Source organism: Hemiscyllium ocellatum, chromosome 43 (assembly GCF_020745735.1).
Source record: "Hemiscyllium ocellatum isolate sHemOce1 chromosome 43, sHemOce1.pat.X.cur, whole genome shotgun sequence".
NCBI lineage: Eukaryota > Metazoa > Chordata > Chondrichthyes > Orectolobiformes > Hemiscylliidae > Hemiscyllium > Hemiscyllium ocellatum.
Genome location: NC_083443.1, coordinates 19,613,886 through 19,641,391, shown reverse-complemented (window position 1 = coordinate 19,641,391; position 27,506 = coordinate 19,613,886). Strand labels below are relative to the sequence as shown.

General features: G+C 43.2%; 3 protein-coding genes across 3 annotated transcripts in view; all 3 read right to left on the bottom strand.

The window, feature by feature from the left end:
* LOC132834957 (neurofilament medium polypeptide-like) overlaps window positions 1-5,413 on the bottom strand; it is a 30,617-nt gene extending 25,204 nt beyond the window's left edge. Inside the window, exons 1-2 of the mRNA XM_060854127.1 lie at window positions 4,406-5,413; window positions 4,189-4,313 (exon numbers count right to left, since the gene is read on the bottom strand). Of these exons, the coding sequence (XP_060710110.1) occupies window positions 4,189-4,313; window positions 4,406-5,413 (1,133 nt within the window). The remainder of the gene's footprint in view (window positions 1-4,188; window positions 4,314-4,405) is intronic.
* An 8,470-nt stretch (window positions 5,414-13,883) lies between these two features.
* Window positions 13,884-15,491, bottom strand: LOC132834956 (uncharacterized protein DDB_G0286299-like). The gene has a single exon (XM_060854126.1). It carries the CDS (start codon window positions 15,489-15,491, stop codon window positions 13,884-13,886), a length of 1,608 nt encoding a protein of 535 aa, XP_060710109.1.
* A 3,428-nt stretch (window positions 15,492-18,919) lies between these two features.
* LOC132835100 (neurofilament medium polypeptide-like) lies at window positions 18,920-20,140 on the bottom strand. Its single transcript, XM_060854414.1, has 2 exons — window positions 19,138-20,140; window positions 18,920-19,048 (listed from the first exon to the last, which is right to left on the bottom strand). The coding sequence occupies exons 1-2, from the start codon at window positions 20,116-20,118 to the stop codon at window positions 18,920-18,922; spliced, it is 1,110 nt and encodes a 369-aa protein (XP_060710397.1). The 5' UTR covers window positions 20,119-20,140.
* Between the last annotated feature and the right edge of the window lie 7,366 nt (window positions 20,141-27,506).

The window sequence follows — 27,506 nt, the reverse complement described above, 5'->3', positions numbered from 1 at the left end:
GATTGGCAAGATGTGACAATGAATCCCACCAGGGTCTGTACTGAGGCCTCAACTTGTTATAATTTACATCATTGATTTAGATGCGGGAATCCAAAGCATTGTCATTAAATTTGCAAATGATATGAAGATATGTAAGAATGTATGTAATGAGAAAGACATAAAGAAGTCACAGATATGGAGAGGTTGAATGAGTGTGCACCAATCTGACAGATGGAGTACAATGTGCGAAAATGTGAAGGTGTTCAAATTAACAAGAAGGTTAAAAATGTAGAATGTTACTTAAATGGAAAACCACTGCAGAAGGATTTAGGTTTTCTAGTATGAGTCACAAACCATTAACTTGCAAGCACATCATGTACTCAAGAAAGGTAATAGGATGCTATCCTGTATTACAAGAGGAATTGAACATAAAAAGAAAGAATGTTTTGCTTTAGTTTCTGCTAGGGGATTGGTGAGACCATATTTAGAATACAGTGTACATGTTTGGTTTTCTTATTTAAAGAAGGATGTAATTGCTTTGGAGGATTGATACCTGGAATGAGTGGGTTTTCTTATGGGGAAAGTTTGGACAGACTGTACTGAAGGGAGGTGGGGTGACAGGGTCAGTAGTTTTCTGTGTTTCCCCTTAAAAAAAATCAAAAAGGCAAGTGTGTGAGATGGGATTCATCACAATAGTTGTATTGGAGATTCTCTTCATACAGTTGCAAGCGTTTAGATCCAATCATTACCGTTTAAATGCTCTGCAACAAAAAATGCTGTTATTTTGGATTCCACTTGTCTTTAGACATTGTCTACTGAAACAGCAGTGGATATAAATTTTGCAGGCAAATGTTTTGAAGTAACTGGGAATGATACACTATCATCATTTAAGGTGCAATGCAGAACTAGGCCTCCATAAACTTCTTTTGTCATGTTGTGATTTCCATGGGATTCACAGATGCTAAAGGTCCTTCTATATCTCAGACAATCTGATTGCTGTTCATGTAGGATGCTAGATGGTAATTGTAGCAGAATCATGGATAGTTCTCCCATTTGTATTCATGCAATGTCTCCATAAAGTACAAGTGTTTTCCAGTAGAGAAGTGATGGATGTGAGAAGCCCAACTGGAATACCCTGCTTAAAGCTCAGGTTTGAACTTGAATATGGAAAGGAGAGAGCTGAAAATGTGTTGCTGGAAAAGCGCAGCAGGTCAGGCAGCATCCAAGGAACAGGAAATTCGACATTTCGGGCATAAGCCCTTCATCAGGATTCCTGTTCCTTGGATGCTGCCTGACCTGCTGCGCTTTTCCAGCAACACATTTTCAGCTCTGATCGCCAGCATCTGCAGTCCTCACTTTTTCCTCTATGGAAAGGAGAGAGGAACTTAGTGAAATTACAGACATGAGAGAGGTAGTGCTGAGCAACTGATGGAATTGTAGGCTGACAACTCTTGGGGTCCGGATGGATTTCATCTTAAAAGAGGTTGCTCATTGGCTAGTAGAAGCATTGGCGTCAATGTTTTGAAATTCCCTTGATTCTGGAAAGTAGGAGATATAACCTCATGCAGACATGCTTGGGCCAATTATAGTGTCTGTTTTGTCCTGACAATTGGTATAGTCAGCTGACTTTTCACTGTGAAAACTTATGTATGGATATTAGTGGCTACTACTAAAATGGCTAATGGAAAATTAAATTCTCAACTATAAAGTGTTGCAGATATTGGTAATCAGAAACTTGAATCAAAAAATAGTCCATCATAGCAGTATCTGTGAAGAGAACAGAAGGTCAGCATTTCAGGCCAATTTTCAGACCCTAAATATGTTAATCTAGAAATAACAAAGGCTTCTTTCATGTGGGTGTGCAAAGTTCATGTGGGTCCAGAACTTTCTTCTACAAAGAGGCTTGAAGGTCAAATGAAAGTGCGAAACTGAGATAAAGAGGCAAGATTATTAAGGAATTCTTGATCAAAGGCAGATGGATGGGATTAGAATATAGAACAGCCATGATGTAATTGACTGCTCCTGAATGACCTACTCCTGTTTCAATGAAATTAGCAAAAAAGGAAGGAGTCATTGCCCATACCAGTCTGGTGTATTGCTGGATGTGCCTGCCCACTGCAGGATGACTGCAGCAGCACAGCACTGCACCAGAACAAATGCAAATAGGTTTTTATTGGTAAGGCAGATAAAATATATGATCGCGACCTGATTGTTTGCTGGTGTGTTACTGTGATACATTGGAACTGTTCAAATAAAGTAAAAAGGTAACCATGCAGCTATTTTAGAAAGATTGGGGCTTTAACCATTTCACAGCCAGAGGTGTCCTGGGTAATATCTATTCCTCATCTAACTGATGTTTTCATTATTTGTATCATTGACATTAATTGGATATTGCTATGCATAGGTTAACTGCCTTTTTAAAAATTAATCCATGGAATGTGGGTCAGCATTTATTCCCTGTCACTAGTTGCCCCTGGGAAGGTGGTGGCAAGCTGTCTTCTTGAATCACTGTTGTCCTTTCTTTGTAGGTAGACCCATAATACCAATGGGAAAGAATCCCAGGATTTTGACCCAGTGATATTGAAAGAACTATGATACATCTCCAAGTCAGGGTGGTGAGTTGCTTGGAGGGGAACTTGCAGGTAGTAGCATTTTCATGTATCCGCTGCCCTTGTCCTGCTAGATGGCAGTGGGCATGGGTGTGGAAGATGCTGTGTACAGAACCTTGGTGAATTTCTGCAGTGCAGTTTGTAGATGAGGCAGTTATAGAAGGAGTGAATGTCTGTGGATGTGGTGTCAGTCAAGCAGGCTGCTTTGTCCTGTGATGATGTCACACTTCTTGAGTGTTGTTAAACTTGCACTCATACAGGCAAGCAACATTACAGCAGTGACAACCATAATACATTAAGTTGTGGATAGTGATGAAGGATGTTGTAGGTTACAGAGAGACATAGATAAGCTGCAGAGCTGGGCTGAGAGGTGGCAAATGGAGTTTAATGCGGACAAGTGTGAGGTGATTCACTTTGGTCAGAGTAACCGGAATGCAAAATACTGGGCTAATGGTAAGATTCTTGGTAGTGTGGATGAGCAGAGAGATCTCGGTGTCCATGTACACAGATCCTTGAAAGTTGCCATCCAGGTTGACAGGGTTGTTAAGAAGGTACAGTGTTTTAGCTTTTATTAATAGAGGGATCGAGTTCCGGAACCATGAGGTTATGTTGCAGCTGTACAAAACTCTGGTGCGGCTGCACTTGGAGTATTGTGTATAGTTCTGGTCACCACATTATAAGAAGAATGTGGAAGCTTTGGAAAGGGTGCAGAGGAGATTTACTAGGATGTTGCCTGGTATGGAAGGAAGGTCTTATGAGGAAAGGCTGAGGGACTTGAGGTTGTTTTCATTAGAAAGAAGAAGGTTGAGAGGAGACTCAATAGAGACATATAAGATAATCAGAGGGTTAGATAGGGTGGACAGGGAGAGCCTTTTTCCAAGTATGGTGATGGCAAGCACAAGGGGGCATAGCTTTAAATTGAGGAGGATAGGTATAGGACAGATGTCAGAGGTAGTTTCTTTACTCAGAGAGTAGTAAGGGTATGGAATGCTTTGCCTACAACGGTAGTAAATTCGCCAACTTGAAGGACATTTAAGTTCTCATTGGACAAGTGTATGGACATACATGGAATAGTGTAGGTTAGGTGGGCTTCAGATTGGTATGACAGGTCGGCGCAGCATTGAGGGCCGAAGGGCCTGTACTGCGCTGTAATGAACTCTGTTCTATGTATATGTTCTAACTTGTCCTGTTGGCTGTGAAAATGCCCCAGGGATGTGAACAGTAAGACATAAACACTTCCTTCTTTGGAATTATTAATGATAAATTAACACTCTTTTGGAAGGAGATTACTCTCTTCAACATTGATCTGGGGAATAACTGAAAGGAAAATTTAAAGTTTTCAGTTCACAAATTCTGCTTAGCAACATCTAGCAATCTGACTCTCTATTGGTCGGGACTCTGTTAAATCTTTCATTAATTTCAAACACTTCTACAATGTTTAATCAGCTCGATGTCATTAGAAGAGTCACGTGAACTTGATTACATCAATTAGTATTGTCTAAATGTTTAAAAAGAAATCTTTAAGCGGCACGGGCTTGATGACCGCAATCGAATGCTTTTGAAGTGTTAGCCACAACACCAGCCACCCCGGTGAACTCACCTGTAGGAGGTGATCTCCACATCTAGGGCCAGTTTGACGTTGAGCAGATCTTGATACTCCCGGAGTTGATGAGCCATCTCCTGTTTGGTGTGTCTCAGCTCGTTCTCTAATTGTTGAACGGTGTCCTGGAAAACAAACAACAAATTATACACACACATTATAACTAAATAATGGAGGCAGTGGGACAGAGTCCATTAGCTTCCTATGGCACCCTCACCTGGTACCGCATTAATTCAGCGCGGTGTCTGCTTCCAACCTCATCCAGCTGTTTCTCCAAAGACTCCTTCCTCCCTCTGACTGTCTCCAGCTGCAGGTTCTTGGACTGGAGCTGGCGGTTGTACTCACTGATCTCCTGCCGGGTCTTCTGCAGAGTCTCCCTGTTGCTGGCTGCTGCATCATTGAGCTTGGCGACTCTCGCTGTGAACCACTGCTCCGCCTGCTGCAGGTTGACACTGGCGTAGCCCTGCAGCTGCGCCCGGATCTCTCTCAGGGCCCCAGTCAGGTCCGGCTTCAGGAAATCCTTCATCTCCAGCCCGACCTGGGAGGCTTGGATCTGAGAGAAGAGATCGGCCACCTCTTCCTCGTGGTTGCTCTTCAGGAACTCGATCTCATCCGCCAGCGCCTGGGCTTTCTTCTCCAGCTCCAGTTTAGTCAGGAGCACACTCTCTGTGTCTTTCTTCAGAGCCTGGAGAGTGGCTTCAGCCTCTTGTCGGACCTGTCTCTCTTCCTCGTATTTCCTCTGCAACCGGCGGAGATCTTCCTCCAGGTGATCCCGGTCCAAGTGGAAACCCAGCTTCTGCCTCTCACTTTCCTGGATGAGGTTCCGGAGCTCGGTCATTTCTGGCTCATAGACATGAGCGAGGTCAGACTGGGAGGTTTGGCTTGCCCTTAACTCGGTGATCTCTGCCTCCAGAGCCTTGTTGCTGTGTTCCAGCTGACGGACCTTGTCGATGAAGCTGGCGAAGCGGTCATTCAGCCCCTGCAGCAGCTCCTTCTCATTGGCGCCCAGCACTTGGTCATATCCGAGGCCGATCCCAACATTTCCCCGCAGCCTGGACTCTCGGCTCGCCGCCAGACCTCCCTGTCTGTGGGAAGTGTCTCTGGGCCACACCTGGGAGCTGAATGTTGGGATCTGAGAGCCCAGATTCCGACTCGATCTCCGAGAGGAGATTGAGTACACTCTCCTAAAAGGAGAGCTGCTCACAGACTGCCTGCTCGAATTCATCTTTCAGCAGTTGGACAGCGCCAGAGTACAGCTACACCTCAGTCGCCCACTGCCTTATATAAGGAGAGCTGCTGGTGACTGTGCAAAATCGATGCTTCGCTTACTGAAGGGGAATATTAATGCTGCACTCCAATTCTGCTCAGCAATTCAAAGGGCGACACTAAATGCCTCGATAATTTAGTTTCTTTGCTTTGGTAACATTGTGATTCAATTAGGAAAAACATCAATATTTTTGGTTTTCAATAAAAATACTTTTGCAGAAAATAATTCTCCACTTTATAAATGCTGAATTACCCTTCCAGGATATTTACCCTCTTGTTCACAAAGGGTTGTAAGGATGAGCCCAGAAATTACTGACACAGTGTCGCTTTGGTATTGGGAAACTTTCAGAAGCAATAATTTGAGTTAGAATTAATAATCACAGGGACAGACCATAAATCTGATTGGGAGAGCCAGCAAGTATTTCTTAAGGAGAAAGCAGGTTTAATGAATGTAGAGTCATATCAGAGAAGCAGAGCCTTCGGTCCGATCAGTCCATGCTGACCATAATCCCAAACTAAACTAGTCCCTCCTGCCTGCACTTGGCCCATATCCCTCCAAACATTTCTTATTCATTTACCTATCTAAATATATTTTAAACATTGTAACTGTACCTGCATCTGCCTCTTCCTCTGGAAGTTCATTCCACGCATGAACCAGTCTCTGTGTAAAACAATTACCCCTCAGGTCATGCTGGAGTTCTGTGAGGAGGTAACAGAGAGGGTTAATGATGTTAGCGCTGTTGGTGTTGTGTACCTGTGCTTCCAAAAGTTGTTTCATTCTGTATCACAAAACAGACTTGTGAAAAATGATATAACACGTGGAATAAAGAGGACACGTGGGTACAAAATTTGCTGACTGATAAGAAACAGTGAATAATGGGTAATGGATACTTATTGGGCTGAAGAAAGTTTGTAGTTGAGTTTCTCAGGAGTCCGATAAATGTAAAATACTGTGGATGCTGGAAACCGGAAACGAAGTGCTGGGGAAACTCAGCAGCATTGGAATGAGAAGCCATCTTTGGACTCGACGTATTAATTCTGTTTCTCTCTCCACAGATGCTACAAGATCTGCTGAGTTTCTCTGCCGTGTTCTGTTTTTGCCTCTAGGGGTCAGTACTAGCTCCCCCGCTATTCTTATATACGTAAATAACCTAGACCTTAATGTGCAGGGGCAATTTCAAACTTTGCATTTGATAGAAAACTTAGAAGGGCTGTAGTAAGGATGAGATTTGAGAACTTCACAAGGATATTAAAAAACCGGTGGGAATGAGTAGGTAGCTTACGGATGATGTTCAATGTTGTAAGGTGTGAGGTGATACTTCTGGTCAAATGTGCCATTAAAGTTATTAAATGTGGCCAGACAGGTAGAGATAGCAGTCAATGAAGTGAACAGTATCCTAGGCTTCATTAGTAGGAGCATAGAGCAAGGAGATTATGATGAACTTGCAAAGGACAGGCCAGTTCTGGTCACCCAGCTATAGGAAGGATATTAAACTGGAATGGGTTTAGAAGAGACTTACCAGAATGTAGCTGGGTATGGAGGGTTTGAATCATAAAGAGAGCTGGGACATTTTTCACTGAAGCATAGGAGATTGAGAGGTGGCCTTGTTGAAGTTTATAAAATCATGAGGGGTATAGAATGGATTAATGGCAGTTGTCTTTTCCCTAGGATAGGGAATTTCAAGATTGGGGGCATATTTCTAAGGTGAGAGGAGAGAGATTTAAAAAAGACATGAGGGGCAAATATTTTACACAGAGAGTGGAATGAACATCCTGAGGAAGTGATGCATGTGGGCACAATTACAACATTTAAATAACATTTGGTAAATACAGAAATAGGAAAGGTATAGAGAGAAATGAGCCAGGAGCAGGCAGGTGGGATGAGTTTTGTTTGGGATTATCTTTGGTATGGTTGGACCAAAGGGTCTGTTTCAGTGCTGTACGACTCTATGACTCTATAACCAGTTGGATCTCAGTTCGAGTATGGTGTATAGTTCTGGGCACCAGTCTAAAAGAAGCTTGTGAATGCATTAGAGAATGTGCAGAAAAGATTTAGAAGAAAGATGAATCATGAGGATAGATTTGAGAAGTTGGGACCTTTTTCTTTGGAGGGAAGAGGAGGTTAAAGTTTTCAAATGTGACAGAGTAGATATGGAGAAACTGTTCTCTCTCAGAATTGTTCGAGAACAAGGATTTAAGGTGATTTGCAAAATAAGTTAATGTTTTTGTTATGGACCAGGCCAGAACCCCATAAAATATTTTAAGAAGTAGCCTAGACACTAACATTTTCTTACTTTAAAGGCAGATGTGAGTGAATGTTCCAGGTATGATGCAACATGTCAAATCACTCCGCTTTCAGCAAAGCAGAATTTATTTACTACATTTAAAACACAAACAAAAGAAAGCAGGATTTAAAATCACTTAACTATTAGAAAACTTAACCAACCTGATACAGTAACTATTGCTAACTAACTGTTCCAAACATCCCATAAAGGCATATTCAAACACAGATTCTAACAGGCAGAAGGGAACAACATCCAAAGAGAGATTTCAGAAAAAAGTCAGAGAAATTCTTTACTGAAGCTTAGAACTCCCCTGGACTCTCATATAAAATCTGATTGAAGATTTGTAGCTCGGGTATCCATTGTTGTGGTTCTGTTCGCCGAGCTGGAAGTTTTTGCTGCAAACGTTTCGTTCCCTGGCTAGGGAACATCATCAGTGCGGTGGGAGCCTCGTGTGAAGCGCTGCTTTGATGTTTCTTCCGGTATTTATATTGGTTTGTTCTTGCCGCTTCCGGGTGTCAGTTTCAGCTGCAGTGATTTGTATCTGGGGTCCAGGTCGGTGTGTCTGTTGATGGATGTTCTTGCCGTTTCCGGGTGTCAGTTTCAGTTGTAGTGGTTTGTATATGGTGTCCAGGTCAATAGACACATTGACCTGGACACCATATACAAACCACTACAACTGAAACTGACACCCGGAAATGGCAAGAACATCCATCAACAGACACACCGACCTGGACCCCAGATACAAATCACTGCAGCTGAAACTGACACCCGGAAGCGGCAAGAACAAACCAATATAAATACCGGAAGAAACATCAAAGCAGCGCTTCACACGAGGCTCCCACCGCACTGATGATGTTCCCTAGCCAGGGAACGAAACGTTTGCAGCAAAAACTTCCAGCTCGGCGAACAGAACCACAACAACGGACTCTCATACCTTGTGACTGCTACAGCTAAAAGCAAACTAGAAAAATCCAGAACTGGGAGAACTGGCCACTCCCTTTGCATTGTTAAACTAGGCCCTGCAGCATCTCTGCCATGATGATCTCTCTTCAAAAACAAACCAAGGGCCAAATAACCTCTTTAAAGTGACCACATCATCATATATGTGAAAACAAATGTGGTTCTGGTCTGGAATGCACTGCCCAGTTGTGACATGGAGATAGGTTCAATTGAATCTTTCAGAAGGACTTTGAAGATGATTATTTAATTATAAGTAATGTATAGGATTATGGATCAAAAGTGTAAGGATGACTCTAAGTCATGAAGCTCATTCAGAGAGATGGTGCGTACATAGTGTGCTGAATAGCTTTCTTCTGCATTGTAATAATGTGATTCTGTGCATTACCCTTGTTGTGTCGGGAACAGCTCTGGATCTACATGTCTGTAGTATCCATTATAATGTATAGGCCTAAGATAACCTTAGGCTATTGCTCAAAACTTTGACTGTGTTGAAATTTATTCCAAGCTTCTGGTGATTGCTCTGAGTTCAGTTTCTTAAGAGAACAGGGACGTTTTCCAGAATTGGTTCCAATGAGTTTTACCTGCGCTTCCACACATGTCATTTTCTGTATCTGTTACTCCCGATGCGGTCTCCTCTACACTGGGGGAGAAAGGGCGCCTACTTACAGACTGCTTCAGAGAACATCTCTGAGACAACTGCACCAACCGACCACACTGCCCTGTAGCCGAACACTTCAACTTCCCCTCCCACTCCACCAAGGACAAGCAGGTCCTGGGCCTCCTCCATCGCCACTCCCTCACCACCTGATGCCTGGACGAAGAATGCCTCATCTTCCACCTCGGGACCCTCCGACTCCAGGGCATCAATGTGGATTTCACCAGTTTTCTCATTTCCCCTCCCCCCACCTTATCCCAGATTCAACCTTCCAACTCGGCACCACCCTCATGACCTGTCCCACCTATCCATCTTCCTTCTCGTCTATCCGATTCAATCTCCCCTACCAACCTATCACCATTACCCCCACCTTCATTTACCTATCACACTCTCAGCTACCTCCCTCCAGCCCCAGCCCCCCTCCCATTCATCTCACTACCTCCTCGGGCCACAGCCTCATTCCTGATGAAGGGCTTTTGCCCAAAGCGTTGAAACTCCTGCTCCTCAGATGCTGCCTGACCTGCTGTGCTTTTCCAGCACCACACTCTCGACTCAGAGGCACTACAGCCAGATTCTTACCACACAAGTTCATGGCTACAAAATTTACAGTCAATTTCTATTTCCCATGAGGACATTCAGCATTCTTAGCATTAAGTTTCTTCCACAGCCCCTTGGTAATTGTCCAGGTTTCTGAGGAATGCAGGAAAATGGATATCATGTAGCATAAAATGAAGCTTTTCTTTATCACAAGGTTGAGCGTTTTAGTTTGTTAGCACAAAATTTGTCCTCACAAAATAATTTCTGGATAATGCTATCCCTACTTTAAATTCGGCAGTATCTCTGCCAATTTCTGTTATCATTTATTCTAAATAGACGAAAGTTATTGGCTTGTTCCAATGTCACACCATTCACTTCAATTATGTTCATATGAACATTAAAAAGTCTAAAACAGTAGTTACGGTAAAATGAGCCAATAACTTTGTCTATTTGGGACAAGTAATAACAGAAGATGGTAGATGCAATGCCAAAGTCAGCCAGAACAAGCCCAAGTAAACCCACTCTGGCTTTAAAATATTGGTTAAAGGGTGTTTGAGGCAGTCAACCCAGTCAATCCAGAGGATTGAGTTAAAATCAGGGCCATTGTCTCAAATGATATGTTGCATATATTTGAATTCAGAGAAAGACAGACATTGGTTTAGTCACTAGGTTATGTCAAGGTCATAGTGCTGCAGTTCAGTTACATTCAGATCATGCTGCCCTTCTGGTAATCAGCCACCAGCATCCCTTAGTTTCTGTCAGCAAAGACCTCACTTAAGTGATCAACTTGTGAAGTCAGTCATGCTGTCTCCTCATTCTATTTGTGTCTCGGACAACTCTGTTACAGATATCAGATAACTGTGAATGTGGAATGTTTGGCAACAGTAATTTATTATTAAAACTGTTGTGCATGTTCAGTGATCACAGTAAATGCTGAGAATGATACTTGGGGTTCTTGTCAGTAGATGGTGCTGTGGAATACAAATTGGGTTCAAACATCTTTAAACTGCTGAGTCATGGTGCAGCAAGCACTGACGGAAAGCGGAGAGAAAACAAAACCTGGGCGGTAATGAATTCAGAATTAAAGGCGAAGTCCACACATTCAAAAATGTACTAAAGTTTATACCTATAAAATATGCATCTTCTTAAGGTGTGCTGTCTGAGATTGATGGTGATCAGATGTTGTCCTCACTTGCACTTAGCTGGCAATTGCTAAATGAAGCCCAGTTTGTACAGTGGGCTCTTGTGGCTCTGAGGGGCAGGGAAGCTTTGCAATGCTTCTGTACCATGAGCTGAAGGCCCCGAATCTGGCAAATTCAGGAAGGCTGGCTGGTGAGGAGACCAGTGTTTTGTCACATCTGTCCCGTGGAGAAAGTGAGGACTGCAGATGCTGGAGATCAGACTCGAAGTGTGTGGTGCTGACAAAGCACCGCCGGTCAGGCAACATCCAAGGAGCAGGTGAGCTCATGCTTGAAACATCGACATTCCTGATGAAGAGCTTATGCTCGAAATGTCGACTCTCCTGCTTCTCCGATGCTGCCTGACCTGCTGTGCTTTTCCAGCACCACACTCTTGGACATCTGCCCTGCTCTTTATTACAGGGCTGCTTTCAGTAATGGGAAAGTCACACACTGGGTGTTGGCGGCAAAGCGCCTGACAAAATCTCATCAAATACAGCTTCACACTACTGTACAGTATTCTGGCTGGCATATCTCAGATTAGTGCATCTTGAACAACAACTTAAATTTATATGTAATCTTTATCATGGTAAATGCAAGCTGCTGCATAAGCATTGCTCAGTAAGATTGAGCAATGAGCCACACAGTAAGATTCAAGGACAGGGGTTTGAAGATCAGGGTGAGAATTTGAAAAACAGCTGAACCAGGAGCTTGTGTGAGCCAGTGAATATGGGGCTTGGTGCAAATTAGGATATTGGCTGCAAAGTATTGGGTGGTCACCATGTACAGATGTCAGGGAGAGTACTTTGATTTGAAGCCAGCAGAACAAGACTGTTTTTACACTACCTGACTGTAAAAGCAGCTTTCATATTTTAGAGAGCCCTCTTTTCTTTATACCTCTGTTCATAACTACAGTGCTAACCAGTGAATGTGTGCAGTATGCAGGGCCATTGCAGGAACCAGATGCATTTCAGGGCTCAGCTCATGTCTTTGCTCTGACCTGAATTTTCAATGCCAACCATTAGCGGAAAACCTCCTTTCCATTACTCCTGTGTGTTACACTAAATGAAAGTGAACCCTCTCTTGTGGCAGGTCTGATAGCTAACAGCTAACAGCCTCCTTTCATGAACCTGCACATCCATGCCGAATGGGCCATCCCCCCTTCCTTCCTGACCCAACTTTCTCTGGGTGACTGCCTCACTGAGGGATCCCTTTGGATATAACTATCACCCAAGCTGTCATTATTTGAGTTTCAGGCAGTTTGATGTGCCATTCGTGTTGGAGGTTTCAGGATATTCTGAGTGCTCAGAAAATGTCCATCAAACACAGATGAGTAGGAAGTTGTTGCATTAACCTTGACTCCAAGGCATCAGCCAGAGAACAATCAATATTCCTGTATTGTCGAGTCTGAGAGGAATCACAGCGTTCTCCTTAGACTTCAGCTTAGAACCACACTCTGGAGTTATTCTGCTAATTTTATGTCATTAAGGCAGAAATTAAACTACAGTTGCTCAAAAGTAGCATCTTACAATTTATTTTCAGACAAGTGGGGATGAAGTCTTTATGGTGACATCTAACCCACTTTTCTTTCAATAAGTGCCTTAAGTTGCAGTGTTTACTGTCTCATCTGACAGTCAGCAAGTAAATTTAAAAATGGACAAATTGTTCTTTGCAAAGGAATTTCAGGTGTTGGATTTGAAGTTGGATTGTGGCCAGTGACCAAAGAAGTAAATTCCCTTAATAAAATCGAATGTTTAAAGGGACACATTTTGTTTCTCTGTTCTTTTCTTCAAATGATTCAGTAAATGAATAGACTCCTAATGGAATAGATTATGTGTTAAATCAGTACATGAATAGGAAAGGTTTGGAGGGATATGGGTCAGGAGCAGTCAGGTGGGACTGGTTTAGTTTGCGATTATGTTCAGTATGGAACAGTTGGACCAAAGGGTCTGTTTTCATGTTGTATGACCATGTGACTTTATGTCTCTGGTGGAAACTAGCTTCATTCTATATCATTCAATTGCTTCTTATCTTCTGAGTCTTTTTTTTAGGCTGATTGTTGGTGTTTAATGGTACTTGAGCTAAGCAAATATATTTTGAAATTAGGAATGCATTAGGCATCATTTTGATGTCCAAATGTTTGTGATCTGCAGAATCTCAGTATTATGGAGGAGGAGGAGGAAGAATCACTCACATTGAGTCTAAGAGAGTTTGCTGTGAGCAAATTGTCTGCTGTTTTTGCTTTAGCATTGGCTACACTTAAAAAAATATTGGCTGGCTGTGTCATACTTTGGAAAATGTTTTAGATGTACAATGTAAGTCCCAAGTTTTTCTAAGCAGACAAAACATCCCAAAATAAATAAATTTGTATTGACACAGATTCTTTGACAAAGTGCATTTATTTGTGAATGGTATATCGATTGCTCCTTGTTAGTCGATTATGCTCGTAGCAATTACAAGTGTCATTGAGGACTCAAAAATGTCTGAATTTTAAAACGCAATGCGCATGTATTTAAATATATTAAAATCAACAGGAAAATTAAGGCTTTTTCTGTTGTATTGATTCCATTGACATCAAAACTATTTCTCAAAGTCAAAGATATTTGTAAGCACCCCATGGCAATGGCAATGTTTAATTGTGCAATTATTCATGCAGCAACAAATTAAAATTGAAATTATTCCCCTGAGAAAATCCCATACTTCCTATTGCAGAAACATACATTTCATTTCTATGTTCTTAAATTGCTGAAGTGCCAGACCTTTACTGTGTAACATGCATTTTTAAACTGTCTGATCTATCGCTATTTCTGGCACTCATATACTTCCTTTGGCTTCACTTTGAGTATATGATGAAGCTGACATGGATTTTTCTTCCTTTTTTGTTTCATCAATCACTTCTTTTTTCATTGTGCTGGTCATTGTGATTTTCACAATCTCTTCTGTGCTTTTAATAGTTTCCTCTGCAATTTTCTGCACAACCTGTGTTGAGACTTTTGTAGTTTTCTTGTCAGTTTCAACTTCTATATCTTCTTTATCTATTTTGATATCCAAGCCATTTATGATGGCCTCTGCTGTTCTGTCTATTGATTGTGTGCTCTTGCTTTCAGAAGTATCACTTGTAACTTTTTCTTGCACTTTCTCTGCTTCTGAGGTTTTCACCATTTTTTCTTCAGTTTCCTTGCTAGACTGTTTTTTGCCGCTATCTTTGTCAGTTTGTGTTTCTTCCAATGTTACAGTGTTGTCTTTGCTTGTTTCTTTCTCCTCCTTCTTAGGGACATCAGTTGTTTTGTCTTTGACTTTTTCTTCCTTTGGTTGTTCGATAGACTTTTTTGTTTGCTCTGAAGTTTCTGACACCTTTGTTACTTCACTTGCTTGCACTTTCTCAACTTTAACTGTCTGCTTTTCACTTTCTTTTGCTAATTCCTGAAAAGCAGCTTCTTTTGCATCTGTTTTTGCCTTTTCTTTTACTTTATCTGACTCTAGCTCTGGTTTCTTTGTATCTTTACTTTCTTCTGCAATTTCTTCAGCCACAGGGTGGGGCTCATCTTTTTGATTTGTGCTTGTTCCTTTTGACTCCTCCTTTTGCTGAGTCACATGGTCTTCCTCCTTTTCCTTGCCATTTCTTTTGTCTGTAGCATCGCTTGGTTCAGTCTGATCTTTCTCAATAGCTGCTTGCTTCTCATTTTCGGCTTTCTCTTTTGCACCAGCAGTTTTTTCCTGTTCAGCATCTGTTTTCGTTTCTGCTATTGCTTGTGTTGCAGACTCTTTTCTCTCTGTGCTGTCTTCTTTGCCCTGTTTTCTTTCAGGAGCTTTTTCCTCTGCAATGTCTTTAACTTCTTGCTGCCCAGCCTTGCCTTTTGTTTCTGTAGTTTCTGGTTCTTCAGGTTCATTTGCTTCTGTATTCTCTTCCTCTTCTCTAGAATCTGCAGTTTCTTCTTCAACATTATCTTTCATTTCAGCAGCATCTTGCCCTTCCGTTTCTTTTGTTTTTGTAGATTCATCTTTACCTTTTATTTCTGTTGTCTCTTCTCCATTACTCTCTTTTGCTTCAGCACTTTCTTTCTCTTCAGATTCTTCTGTTGTCATTGTTCCATCCTCTTCAGCTTCTTTGCCCTCTATAGCTTCTTCCTCTGCACGCTCTTCTTTTGTTTCGCTCTCCCTCTCAGCCTCCTCTTCATCTGAAGCTTCGGCTGTTGTTGCTTCATCTTTGTCTTCTTCATCTTCCTGCTTGGTTTGGTCATCCTCGTCAAATTTTTCACCGGAACCATCGTCAGAGATAACTGTTTGGATGGTGTCTTCCAGCTCAGCTATGTCAACCTCCTTTGTCGTTTCACTTATAATTTCTTCCACAAATTTGTATTGAGGGGCAGCCTTTGTGGGGGTGCCCTTGCCCTTTGTCGTGACATAAACTGAATGTGTCATGGGTTGGACTTGTCTGTACGCATATGAAGGAGGAGTGTAGCTACCTGTAATTGAGCCGAATCTCGTCTCTTCACCTTCAAGCAGTTTCCTGATTAGAGAAAAGGGAACATCGTTATGTGCTTATAAGATGAATGACACTACTGAGTGCACAAATTAAACAATGCTTGATGATGCTAATGGTGCAGTGGACAGTTTGGTATGAATAAATGATTTCCTTTTCTCTCACTTTTACCAAGTTAGTATTACATCCTTCACACTAAGCACCATCAAGTCGAGCTAGTGATCTGCCCCATGACTCTTGTCCCTGCTGCACTTGGTCAGTATCCATGAAGGAAAGTAATATGGAGTGGCTCGGTCTCCTTTTCCTTATCCTAATTTTATAAAAGCATTAGGCCTTTGCACAATACATTGAGATTCCCCTCAACAATATCACTGTGTGTAACATGGATGGCTCAGTGGTTAGCACTGCTGCCTCATAGTGCCAGGAACCTGGGTTCAATTCTACCCTTGGGCAATTTTCTGCCTTGAGTTTGCACATTCTCCCTGTGTCTGCATGGGTTTCCTCAGGGGAGCTCTGGTTTCCTCCTACAAAGGTATGCAGGTTAGGTGGATTGGCCATGCTAAATTGTTTGTAGTGCGCAGGGATGCGTAGGTTAAGTGGAATAACCATGGGAAATGCAGGGCTACAGGAATGAGGTGAGTCTGGGTGGGATGCTCAGCAAGTCAGTGTGGACTTGATGGGCTGAATGGCCTGCTTCCATGCTGTGGGGTTCTGTGAGGAATAATCAACTCAAATCTGAAATGTAAAAGTCTATCACTTCTATTCCCAGTTGGTAGTGTTCTTGCCTCTAAGTCCCAATGTTATGGATTCAGGTCCTGCCTCACCAACCAAAATCAAATATCAGAGCTAACAATTTAGCACGGCACCAAGACAGAGATACTGTTTTTCAGATGATGCATTAAACTGCCGCCATGTTTGCTCTCTCAGGTGAACATAAAAGAGCCCCTGGCACTACATGGAGAAGAGTTAACTCGGTGAATTGCCTGGCATTTGCTCCACAACACCACCCTAAAAATCTGTTTTCTTCTTCTTTGTTCTTGGGACATGCATGTTTCTGGCAAGGTCATTGTATATTGCCCATCCTTCAGTACCCTTGAGAAGACGGATCACACTGTTATTTGTGGGAGTTTGCTGAATTCTAACAATAGTACACCATTAGCACCATTAGTGCACCATTAGCAACAATGCTCAAAAGAGCATTTAAATTTGGTGTCAAGTGCTTTTGCGATTGTGAAGAATGCTATATAAATGCAAGTCTTTTTAGAGGGGGTGTGGGAGTGAAGTGCAGATAAATCCAGATCTTGTTGACTGAAGATTAGAGGGTCTGAAGGGCAAACACAAACTATTTGATTGAAAGTGAAAAATCGTAGAAAAATCCAAGCCTACCAGAGTCCAGATAGATGTTCTCCAGCTGCAGTCAGCTCCAGATTAAGATATTTTAAAATCACATTATGTTAACTCATTTATTTCAGAAAGCCCTGTTGCACTGATCTTGAAACACTTTATTTTAAAATGTGAATGAATTAATGTAACATAGTAACCTGATGGACTTCCTTCAGATATCTGTACATTTTGATACTGAATACAACATAAAACACAAGTGGTTTAATTGCAGATGATTGTAATCCAATTTGTTTTAATTGCAAAGGAGAATCATATTAGAGTCAAAATCATACATGTAGCCAGACCTGCTAAATTCTTCTGCATTTCCTATTAATTACTAGAGGGTTTTCTTAGTTGGACTATATTGTGAATTGATCAAATAACCTCCATTGACAATGGACACGACTCACACATACCTGCAAAAATGTAGAACACCCTGAGTAATGTGGCTTTTATTCTTGTTATATTTTTGATGAGAGTTGCAGTAGAGAAATTAAGAAAATTCAATCTCACTTTGACATTTATTAGAAGAATTATAAAACTTCTTGAATTTGAAGAAAAGGTTTGTGATCTAACACAACTGAAGTAAATCTAAAATGCATCAAAAGATTTCACCTACTTCTCCCAATCACTTCCCTGATTCTTTCCGTGGAAGCCGAACTGTGAGGATTGGAAGTGAATGTTTAAAGAAAATGTTATCTTCCCTCGCCCCACTATGTTTCTGAGGGACTGATCTTGTCAAATTGGTGCAGACTGGGCTATAGAACACTGCACAGCGTCGCCAGTAGAAGGCGCGCTAGCGCTAACCACAGTTTGCTGCTATTCTGCTCTCAGCCAGGTCCTCCCCTCCCCCTCCCAAACTGCAGCATCCCAGCACCGCATCGTGTTTTCCCCTGCACAGCTCACAGTCACCTGTCAAGGTTACAGTGAAGAAACAAGGCGCTCCTTTATACTATCAGCTTACGATCAGTTTCTCTCTCTCCAGCTACTCACAGAAAGACTTGCTGAGTTCCCCCAGCACTTTCTGATACTATATTGTTTTCCTTTGATTATCATTTACTTTCAGACAGCCTTGCCTAGCAAGACATTTGCAATCTGCCTGTCCCTTACAACGCCCGGGTCATCAAAGTTGGAATGATTAATTGACTGAGATGCAAACATCTTGACATCCCCTTTAACCCCTTCAGCGCTCACTGTCCTTTGTGACTTTGAGACTATCAATAGAGACGCTGTTATGGGAATAATCTGCGTGCGGGATATTTCATAATTACAAACCTGTGTGAGTCTTCATCGACATGGTTCTCGGTACAAAAGATCTTGCTGTGATTTTTGGTGCAGGACTACCCAAGTGAAATATTCTCACAGCTTGGTTCTCTACTGATTTGTTGAGGGGTATTAAAGGTATTTGACTTGAATGATGTACAGTTTTGCTCTCGAGTTTGTTTTCCCTCTCAGGATCACGGCAGTTTTAACGCCTTTTCATAATTCCCATTATTTTAGTGGGATTCATGTCCAAAAAATTTAGACATTTACCGGGAAAACGAGTTGTTCAGTTTTCCTGGCCAGACCGATCAACAATCAGCCCTGAAAATATTCATTCTTTACTGCTTTACACGTGTCGAGCCCACTGCCGTGAGTGAACTTTGCAGTGTTAATGTCAGTCTGATCATGCACAGCAATGGTGCAGTGGTAGTGTCCTCCCTTTAAGCCAGGAGGCTGTGGCTTTATTCCAACCTCGTCCAGATGCGTGCAATAACATCCTTGAACGAATTGAGTGGGGCCAGCAGAGGTACTCAGTCACCGACACAAAGAATTTAACCCTTGAGACAGCTTACCATGCACTTTTTCATAGAAAAAAAATGTTTGATCTTCTAAGATTTTAATAGTCACCCTTTGAATTCTGCGACCACGCAGTGTGTGACGTCCTGAAGGTCCCAACTCTGTTGAGTTCCAGAGAAGGTGATGCTGCATGTTATCAACCGCCTTACCTGTAGGAGGCGATCTCCACATCCAAAGCCATTTTGACATTCAGCAAATCTTCATATTCCCTCAGGTGGAGACTCATCTCCCACTTGGTGTTTCTCAGCTCGTTTTCCAGTTGTTGAATGGTATCCTGTTTTTAAAAAAAACAAAAAAAAACCCTGTACTTTCAGAGCTGACAAGGGGAAGGCAGAGCGGGGCTGAACTGGCAGTGCTCCTTACCTGGTAGTGGACTAGTTCTGCATCGTGCCTCTCCTCGATGTCGCTGAGCTGCTTTTCCAGGGATTCTTTGGTGCCCCTGACCGTCTCTAGCTCAATGCTCTTGGTTTGGAGCTGCTTGCGGTACTCATTAATCTCTTGCCTGGTCGCCTGGATGGCCTCATTGTTCATTTCTGCAGCTTGGTTAAGTTGAGCCACCTTGGAGCGGAACCACTGCTCCGCCTGCTGCAGGTTGACACTGGCGTAGCCCTGCAGCTGCGCCCGGATCTCTCTCAGGGCCCCAGTGAGGTCCGGCTTCAGGAAATCCTTCATCTCCAGCCCGACCTGGGAGGCTTGGATCTGAGAGAAGAGATCGGCCACCTCTTCCTCGTGGTTGCTCTTCAGGAACTCGATCTCATCCGCCAGCGCCTGGGCTTTCTTCTCCAGCTCCAGCTTCACCAGGTGAGAGGTGCCCGTCTCTTTCCTGCACAGGTCGATGCTCGCCTGGAGCTCGTCCCGAACCCGCGTCTCCTCCTCCAGCTTGGCCTGGAGCTGCTGCAGGTCTTCCCCCAGGCGCTCCCTCTCCAGCAAGACCTGCCCCTTTTGCTTCTCCGTGTCCAGGACGAGCAGGCGGAGTTCCCTGATCTCCGGCTCATAGACGCCGGCCAGGCGGCTGGAGGTGGTCTGCCTCTGCCTCAGCTCGGTGATCTCTGCCTCCAACGCCTTGTTGTGCTGCTCCAGCTGGCGGACCTTGTCGATGTAGCCGGCGAAGCGGTCGTTCAGCCCCTGCATCTGCTCCTTCTCGTTGGCGGCCCGCGCCTTGCCTTCACCCGCGAACTCCACCATCTCCGAGGACCGGTGAGCTGCCGAACTGAAGCCGCGGCCACTCGTCCCCTTGCCGGCGCGGACGCTGGTCCGGGACCAGTTCTGGGCTCGCAGTGAAGGGACGGAGTAGCTCAGGGTCCGAGCCTGAAGGTCTGTGTACACCTTCCGATGGGGGGACATACCCACAGAGTCCCAGCTGTAGTTCATCTTGCTGCTGTCAGTCGTGTCTGCAACACTGTGCAACGACTGTACCTCCTGCTCCTTATATAGGGGGTTGTCAATACTGCACCATCCAGCCCTTTGCCCCCACTGCTCACTATTCTGACGAGGAAATTGGCGATGAATGACGTATGCAACTTTCTCTGACTCCTTCTCTCTCTCTGCTCTCACATTTCAACTGGCAATGATAACATGGAGCCAAAAATCAGGACAACTCAAGTTAGACATCAAATGATGAGCAGCAGTCTCGATTTTCAAGCCGAATTGAGAGTTTAAAAATATCACCTAAGCTCTGATTGCTGTGAGTGAACGCTCCTCTTTCACTGCTTTTCATTTTCAGTAGTAGTTAACAAACTTTAACCATCTTTTAATTTGTTATTCCGATGCACTACACTCTTCACTGTTTGTAGAATTTCTGGGTTTTTTTTAAGGTAGTCGAATTCAGCGCCTGCACGTTTTACCCCCCAGAGCACACACGTCAGCAACTGCAGTGTTCAGCTTCGGCTGGGCGAAGAACATGGTACTTTCACATTCTTCGATGGTTTGTGCTGTTAACGTCAGGAAATAGCTCACTCTGCGATTCCAGCACCATGCTATTTGTCCGCAGGAAGATAGTCTGTCTTATGTTTAATTAAAATTTCACAGAACCTTTGCATTTTTCAGCGAGGAATGGGACAGGAAGGTCATGAATGAAATCCTACTCATAGAATACCCCATTGCTGTGTGTGAGGGCTTGCTCCAATTCATATTCTCTCTGCATTTATCACCTATTCAACAACTTTTATGTTTGAGGGTGTTTGAATGTTTGTGAAGCTTTGGGATAGTCTAAGATCATGCAAGTTGCTGTATAAATCTAAAGATGTGCAGGTTAGGTGAATTGGCCATGCTAAATTGCCCACAGTGTTCAGAGATGTGTAGGTTAGATAGACTAGTCAGGGGTAAATGTTAGAGTAATAGGGTAGAGGAGTGGGCCTGGGTGTGTTACGAGGTAAAAACAGTGACTGCAGATGCTGGAAACCAGATTCTGGATCAGTGGTGCTGGAAGAGCACAGCAGTTCAGGCAGCATCCAACGAGCAGTGAAATCGACATTTCGGGCAAAAGCCCTTCATCAGGAATAAAGGCAGTGAGCTGGAAGCATGGAGAGATAAGCTAGGGGAGAGTAGGGGTGGGGAGAAAGTAGCATAGAGTACAATGGGTGAGTGGGGGAGGAGATGAAGGTGATAGGTCAGGGAGGAGAGGGTGGAGTGGATAGGTGGAAAAGGAGCGAGGCAGGTTGGCCAAGTCCGGACAAGCCATGGTGACAGTGCTGAGCTGGAAGTTTGAAACTAGGATGAGGTGGGGGAAGGGGAAATGAGGAAGCTGTTGAAGTCCACATTGATGCCCTGAGGTTGAAGTGTTCCGAGGCGGAAGATGAGGCATTCTTCCTCCAGGAGTCTGGTGGTGAGGGAGCGGCGGTGAAGGAGGCCCAGGACCTCCATGTCCTCGGCAGAGTGGGAGGGGGAGTTGAAATGTTGGGCCACGGGACGGTGTGGTTGATTGGTGCGGGTGTCTCGGAGATATTCCCTAAAGCTCTCTGCTAGGAGGCGCCCAATCTCCCCAATGTAGAGGAGACCGCAACGCGTGTGTTACTCTTCAGAGAGTCAGTGTGAACTTGTTGGGCCAAGTGGCCAGCTTCCAAACTATAAGGATTCTATGATTCTATGATAAATACAAGTTCTTCATTTTGCTGGCAATAAAATTGGTCTTTGGCTTTAGTGCAAGATGGGTGACAGTGAATGGTTTGAATTCCTCAAAGTTAGCAGGCAGTTGCTGAGCTGTCCAGAGTGTTGTGAACTCCAGGTGACCATACTCCTGGAGCCACAGATGAGGCTGTATTTGAAAGACGGTTGGTTGGAATGCTCTGGATTCTGTGCAATCTTGTGCTTGTCCTCCACTGGCTCCACTTGGTGATGCTTGAAATGGCTGGTACTTTCACGGACACTTGTCCAGTGCAAGCAACTCCCACATACCACTGGCGATGCTGTCATGGTGTCCTTGTAGTATTTCTTCTGCCCTCCTAGTCATCACTTGCCTTTGTGGAGATCAGAATAGAGCACTTGCTGTAGTGAGTCTGGGGTCAGGCATGTGGGCAATGTGGCCCACCCATCGCAGCTGGTTGTGTCTGATCATTGACTCTGTGGGGAAACTGACCTGGGAGAAGATGCTCACGTTGGTATGCCTATTCTGTTAGTATTTGCAGGATCTTATGAAGGCAGTGCCGGTTATAATTCTCCAGGGGTGTAAGGTGTCTGCTGAACATGGTCCATGTGTCTGATGTATACTGAAAAGTGGTTACCAAGCTACTTTGACCAGGTTCTGCATGGTAGACTAACGAATAAAACTGGATCACACTGGATTCAGGGAGAACTTGCCAAATGGATCGAAACTGGGTATTGCGTCATAGTTGTGGGTATGTTCGCTGAGCTGGGAAGTTGATTTGCAGGCGTTTCGTCCCCTGTCTAGGTGACATCTTCAGTGTTTTGGAGCTTCCTACAGTATTGTGTTTTCTGGAATTTATTTGGATGCATTTCTGTTTTTGGCTGCAGTTCTGGTTGTTCGGTATAGTGGCTGCTATATGGGGTCAAGGTCAATGTGTTTGTTGATTGAGTCTGTGGATGAGTGCCATGCTTCTAGAAATTCTATGACTGTCCTATGGTTGGCTTGTCCTATGATCGTTGTGTTGTCCCAGTCAAATATGTGGCCCTTGTCATCTGTTTGTGTGGCTACTAGGGGCAGCTAGTCGTGGTGTTTAGTGGCTAACATAATTTGCAAGATTCATGCAAAAACTGCACATAACACTGTGCAGTGGCAGACAACTGGCAATCTGCATCCACAAACACCAGCTAGCCACTAAACCCCAAAGAGATCTTAATCAATTGGGTCAATGGGGCTGAGGATTGGCAGATGGAGTTTAATTTGGATAAGTGCGGGCGGTATTAAATTTTGGGAATAAAAACAAAGACAAGGCTTATACAATTAATAGGAGGGCCTTGCATAGTGTTATAGAACAGAGAAATCTAGGGGCACAGGTATTTAATTCTTTGAAATTTGCATTACAGGTAGATAGGGTGGTTAAGAAGAGACCAAAAAAACTGCAGATGCTGGAATCCAAAGTAGACAAGCAGGAGGCTGGAAGAACACAGCAAGTCAGGCAGCAGCAGGAGGTGGAGAAGTCAGCATTTCGGATGTAACCCTTCAGGCCTGAGGACGTTGGTGAGGCCTCCTCTGGAGTGTCCAGTTGTGGTCTCCCTGTTATGGGAAGGATATTATTAAGCTGGAGAGGGCTCAGAAAAAAACTTGCCAGGATGTTGCCAGGAACAGGGGGTTTGGGATGGACTGGAAAGGCTTGGACGCTTTTCGCTGGAGTATAGGAAGTTGGGGGGTGCCTCTATTGAGGTTTATAGAACCATGAGGGGCATGGACAAGGTGAATAATTGGGGTCTTTTCCCTAGGGTGGGGGCTTCAAAACTAGAGGCATATTTTTAAGGTGAGAGGAGGAAGACTGGTCGGACTGAAGAGCATCTAACCCAACCTCACCCCTCTACTCTACACCTGCATTTCCCACAGCTATTCCACCTAGCCTGCAAATCCCTGGACCTTACAGGGCAAGTTAGCATGGCCAATCCACCTAACCTGCATATCTATGGACTATGGGAGGAAATTGGAGCATTTGGAGGAAACGCACGCAGACATGGGAGAACAAGTAACCTCCACACAGACAGTCACCTGAGACTGGAATCAAATCCAGGTTCCTAACGCTATGAGGCAGCAGTGCTAACCACTGAGCCACTGTACTGGTGTACAGTTTGAATTTACAGTAATTATTTAGTCTTTGTTTTTGATTTTTGTTGTTCCCAGGATATAGGTGATGCTGGAAAAACCTTACAGTTGCCCATTCCTTGATGCCTCGAGATGCTATTGCTGGCTTCTTTGAAACACTAAGGTTGATTGTGGTGATTGTGCTCTCACAGTGGTCCCCAACTAAGGGAACAAAAGAGCCACTTTGCAAAAAAAAACCTGGGAAAGAATCAATTCGTTTTCAGGTTAGGATTATTATTACAGCACTGGTCTCAAACACTAAATCAATCAGATGAGTAAACCTCCCTTGCTAATTAAATGAACACATTGACATTTTGATTTGCAAAATACTGCAGAGACTGGAAATTTGAAACAAATACAGAGAATGCTGGAGAAACTCAGTAGGTCTGGCAGCATGTGTGGAGAGAGAAACAGAGTTAATTTTTCAAGTCTTAAATGACTTTTCTTTGGAACTGAAAGGGGATAGAAAACAGATTCTTTTTTGTACGTTATACTTTTGACAAAATATTTGGTTTCTAACACCTTTCTGTTCTGAAGAAGTTGTTGCAGACTCAAAATATACGTTCTGACGAAGAGTCACTGGATGTGAAACATTGACTCTACTATCTCTCCAGGATGTTGCCAGATCTGTTGAGCTTTTCCAGCAATTTCTGTTTTTTTATCATATCGGTGTCATGTGAGCAGTCTTCACAACCATAACATCCTAGTCAATTGTTGATTTCTAAACATTACAGTTCTTACCAGCAAATTCTGACAATGATGATCAGAACACTGAACATTTTCCTGGGCACTTTCAAAAGAAGTTCTTAATGACTGTCTGTGGAAAACATATTCTGGGTAATCCAAGATGGAGGACGGGAAAAATTTCTGGCTGTAACCGTTGCTCCTTTTTTGAGGTATTTTAGGTGTTGGAGGTGATTTCTGTGAATTCCAGGAGCAGCAATTACTGTTTTATATGCTGTTGCATTGTTTTGGAACTTTGGAAAAAAAAGTCAAAACACAGCATTTTTAAAAGGGAGAAGAACAGACAAAGGAAGCACTTAGTGAGGTCAGCACAGGAGAGAGAGAGAGAGAGAAAGAAACTGACACCACAGTGAACCTGTACAGTTACTGCCTTTGATGTTTGAATTCATGTATCACTGGACATCAGAGTGCATCTGCGAAAATTAAAAAACAATGAAATTCACAACTGATCTTGGAGGAACTATTTGGGTCACAGCACAGAATCAGATAAGTGAATAATTTTAAGTATGGCCTACAGAAGTTCTGCAGTAGTGAGTAGAGTGGGTTCTTTCTTGATTATATGTTTTTTGTGATATGTCTCTTGATTAACCTTAAAATATAAGCCATAAGTATTAATTTAACCTGGAGCAGTGTTTTGTAGAGGAATAAGATGGTATTATTTTCTGGGTCTGTAGATTATGAAGGAGCAAAAATGGCCTTTCGTAGAGTGATATGCACTTCTTGTCAGATGTGGAAATTTAAGGAGAGTTTATGGATTACTGTGAATTATATCTGCAATAAATGCTGTTGGTTGCAAATCCTATCAGATTGAATAGATCGGTTGGAGAAACATTTAGAGGCAATAAAGAATTTGCAACAGAAATTGTATGTGATGAATGACAGTTATAGGAAGGACGAAAAGTCGCAGATAGAGTCACATAGATGGGTTAACTCCAGGAAAAGTAAGAGAGGTAGGCAGCTAGTGCAGGTATCTTCTGTGGCTATCCCCATTTCAAACAAGTATGCTGTTTTGGAAAATATAGGGGGTGATGGATTCTCAGGGGAACGTAGCATGAACAGCCAAGTTTCTGGTATTGAGGCTGGCTGTAATGCAATGAAGGGTATGTTGGATTCCAAGAGATCAATTGTGTTAGGAGACTCTCTAGTCCAAGGTACAGACAGACGTTTCTGTGGTCAGCAGCGAGAAATCAAAATGGTATGTTGCTTCCCTGGTGCCAGGATCAAGGGTGTCTCAGAGAGGGTGCAGCATGTTCTCACGGGGGAGAGGGGCCAACAAGAGGTCATTGTCCACATTGGAACCAAACACATAAGAAGGGAAAAGGTTGAAATTCTGAAGGGAGATGACAGAGACTTAGGCAGGAATTTAAAAAAGGAGATTCTTGAGAGTAGTAATATCTGGATTACTCCCGGCGCTATGAGCTAGTGAGGGTAGGAATAGGAGGATAGAGCAGATGAATGCATGGCTGAGGAGCTGGTGTATGGGAGAAGGATTCACATTTTTGGATCATTGGAACCTCTTTTGGGGTATAAGTGACCTGTACAAGAAGGACAGATTGCACCTAAATTGGAAGGGGACTAATATACTGGCAGAGAAATTTGCTAGAGCTGCTCGGGAGGATTTAAACTAGCAAGTTGGAGGGGTGGGACCCAGGGAGACAGTGAGGAAAGAGATCAATCTGAGGCTGGTACAGTTGAGAACAGAAATGAGTCAAACAGTCAGGGCAGGCAGGGACAAGGTAGGACGAATAAATTAAACTGCATTTATTTCAATGCAAGGGGCCTAACAGGGAAGGCAGATAAACTCAGGACATGGTTAGGAACATGGGACTGGGATATCATAGCAATTATGGAAACATGGCTCAGGGATGGATAGGATTTGCAGTTCAATGTTCCAGGATACAAATGCTACAGGAAGGATAGAAAGGGAGGCAAGAGAGGAGGGGGAGTGACATTTTTGATAAGGGATAGCATTACAGCTGTACAGAGGGAGGATATTCCCGGAAATACATCCAGGGAAGTTATTTGGGTGGAACTGATGATCATCTTATTGGGATTGTATTATACACCCCCTAATAGTCAGAGGGAAATTGAGAAATAAATTTGTAAGAAGATCTCAGCTATCCGTAAGATTAATAGGGTGGTTATGGTAGGGGATTTTAACTTTCCAAACATAGACTGGGACTACATAGTCTTAAGGGTTTAGATGGAGAGGAATTTGTTAAGTGTGTACAAGAAAATTTTCTGATTCAGTATGTGGATGTACCTACTAGAGAAGGTACAAAGCTTGACCTACCCTTGGGTAATAAGACATGCAGGTGACTGAGGTGTCAGTGCGGAAGCATTTTGGGGCCAGTGACCATAATTCTATTCGTTTTAAAATAGTGATGGGAAAGGATAGACCAGATCTAAAAGTTGAAGTTCTAAACTGGAGAAAGGCCAATTTTGATGGTAATAGGCAAGAATTTTCAAAAGCTGATTGGAGGCAGATGTTCGCAGGTAAAGGAATGTCTGGAAAATGGTAAGCCTTCAGAATGAGATAATGAGAGTCCAGAGAAAGTTAGGGTGAAAGAAAAGGCTGGTAGGTATAGGGAATGCTGGATGACTAAAGAAATTGAGGGTTTGGTTAAGAAAAAGAAGGAAACATATGTCAGGTATAGACAGGATAGATCGAGTGAATCCTTAGAAGAGTACAAAAGGCAGTAGGAGTATACTTAAGAGGGAAATTAGGAGGGCAAAACGGGGACAT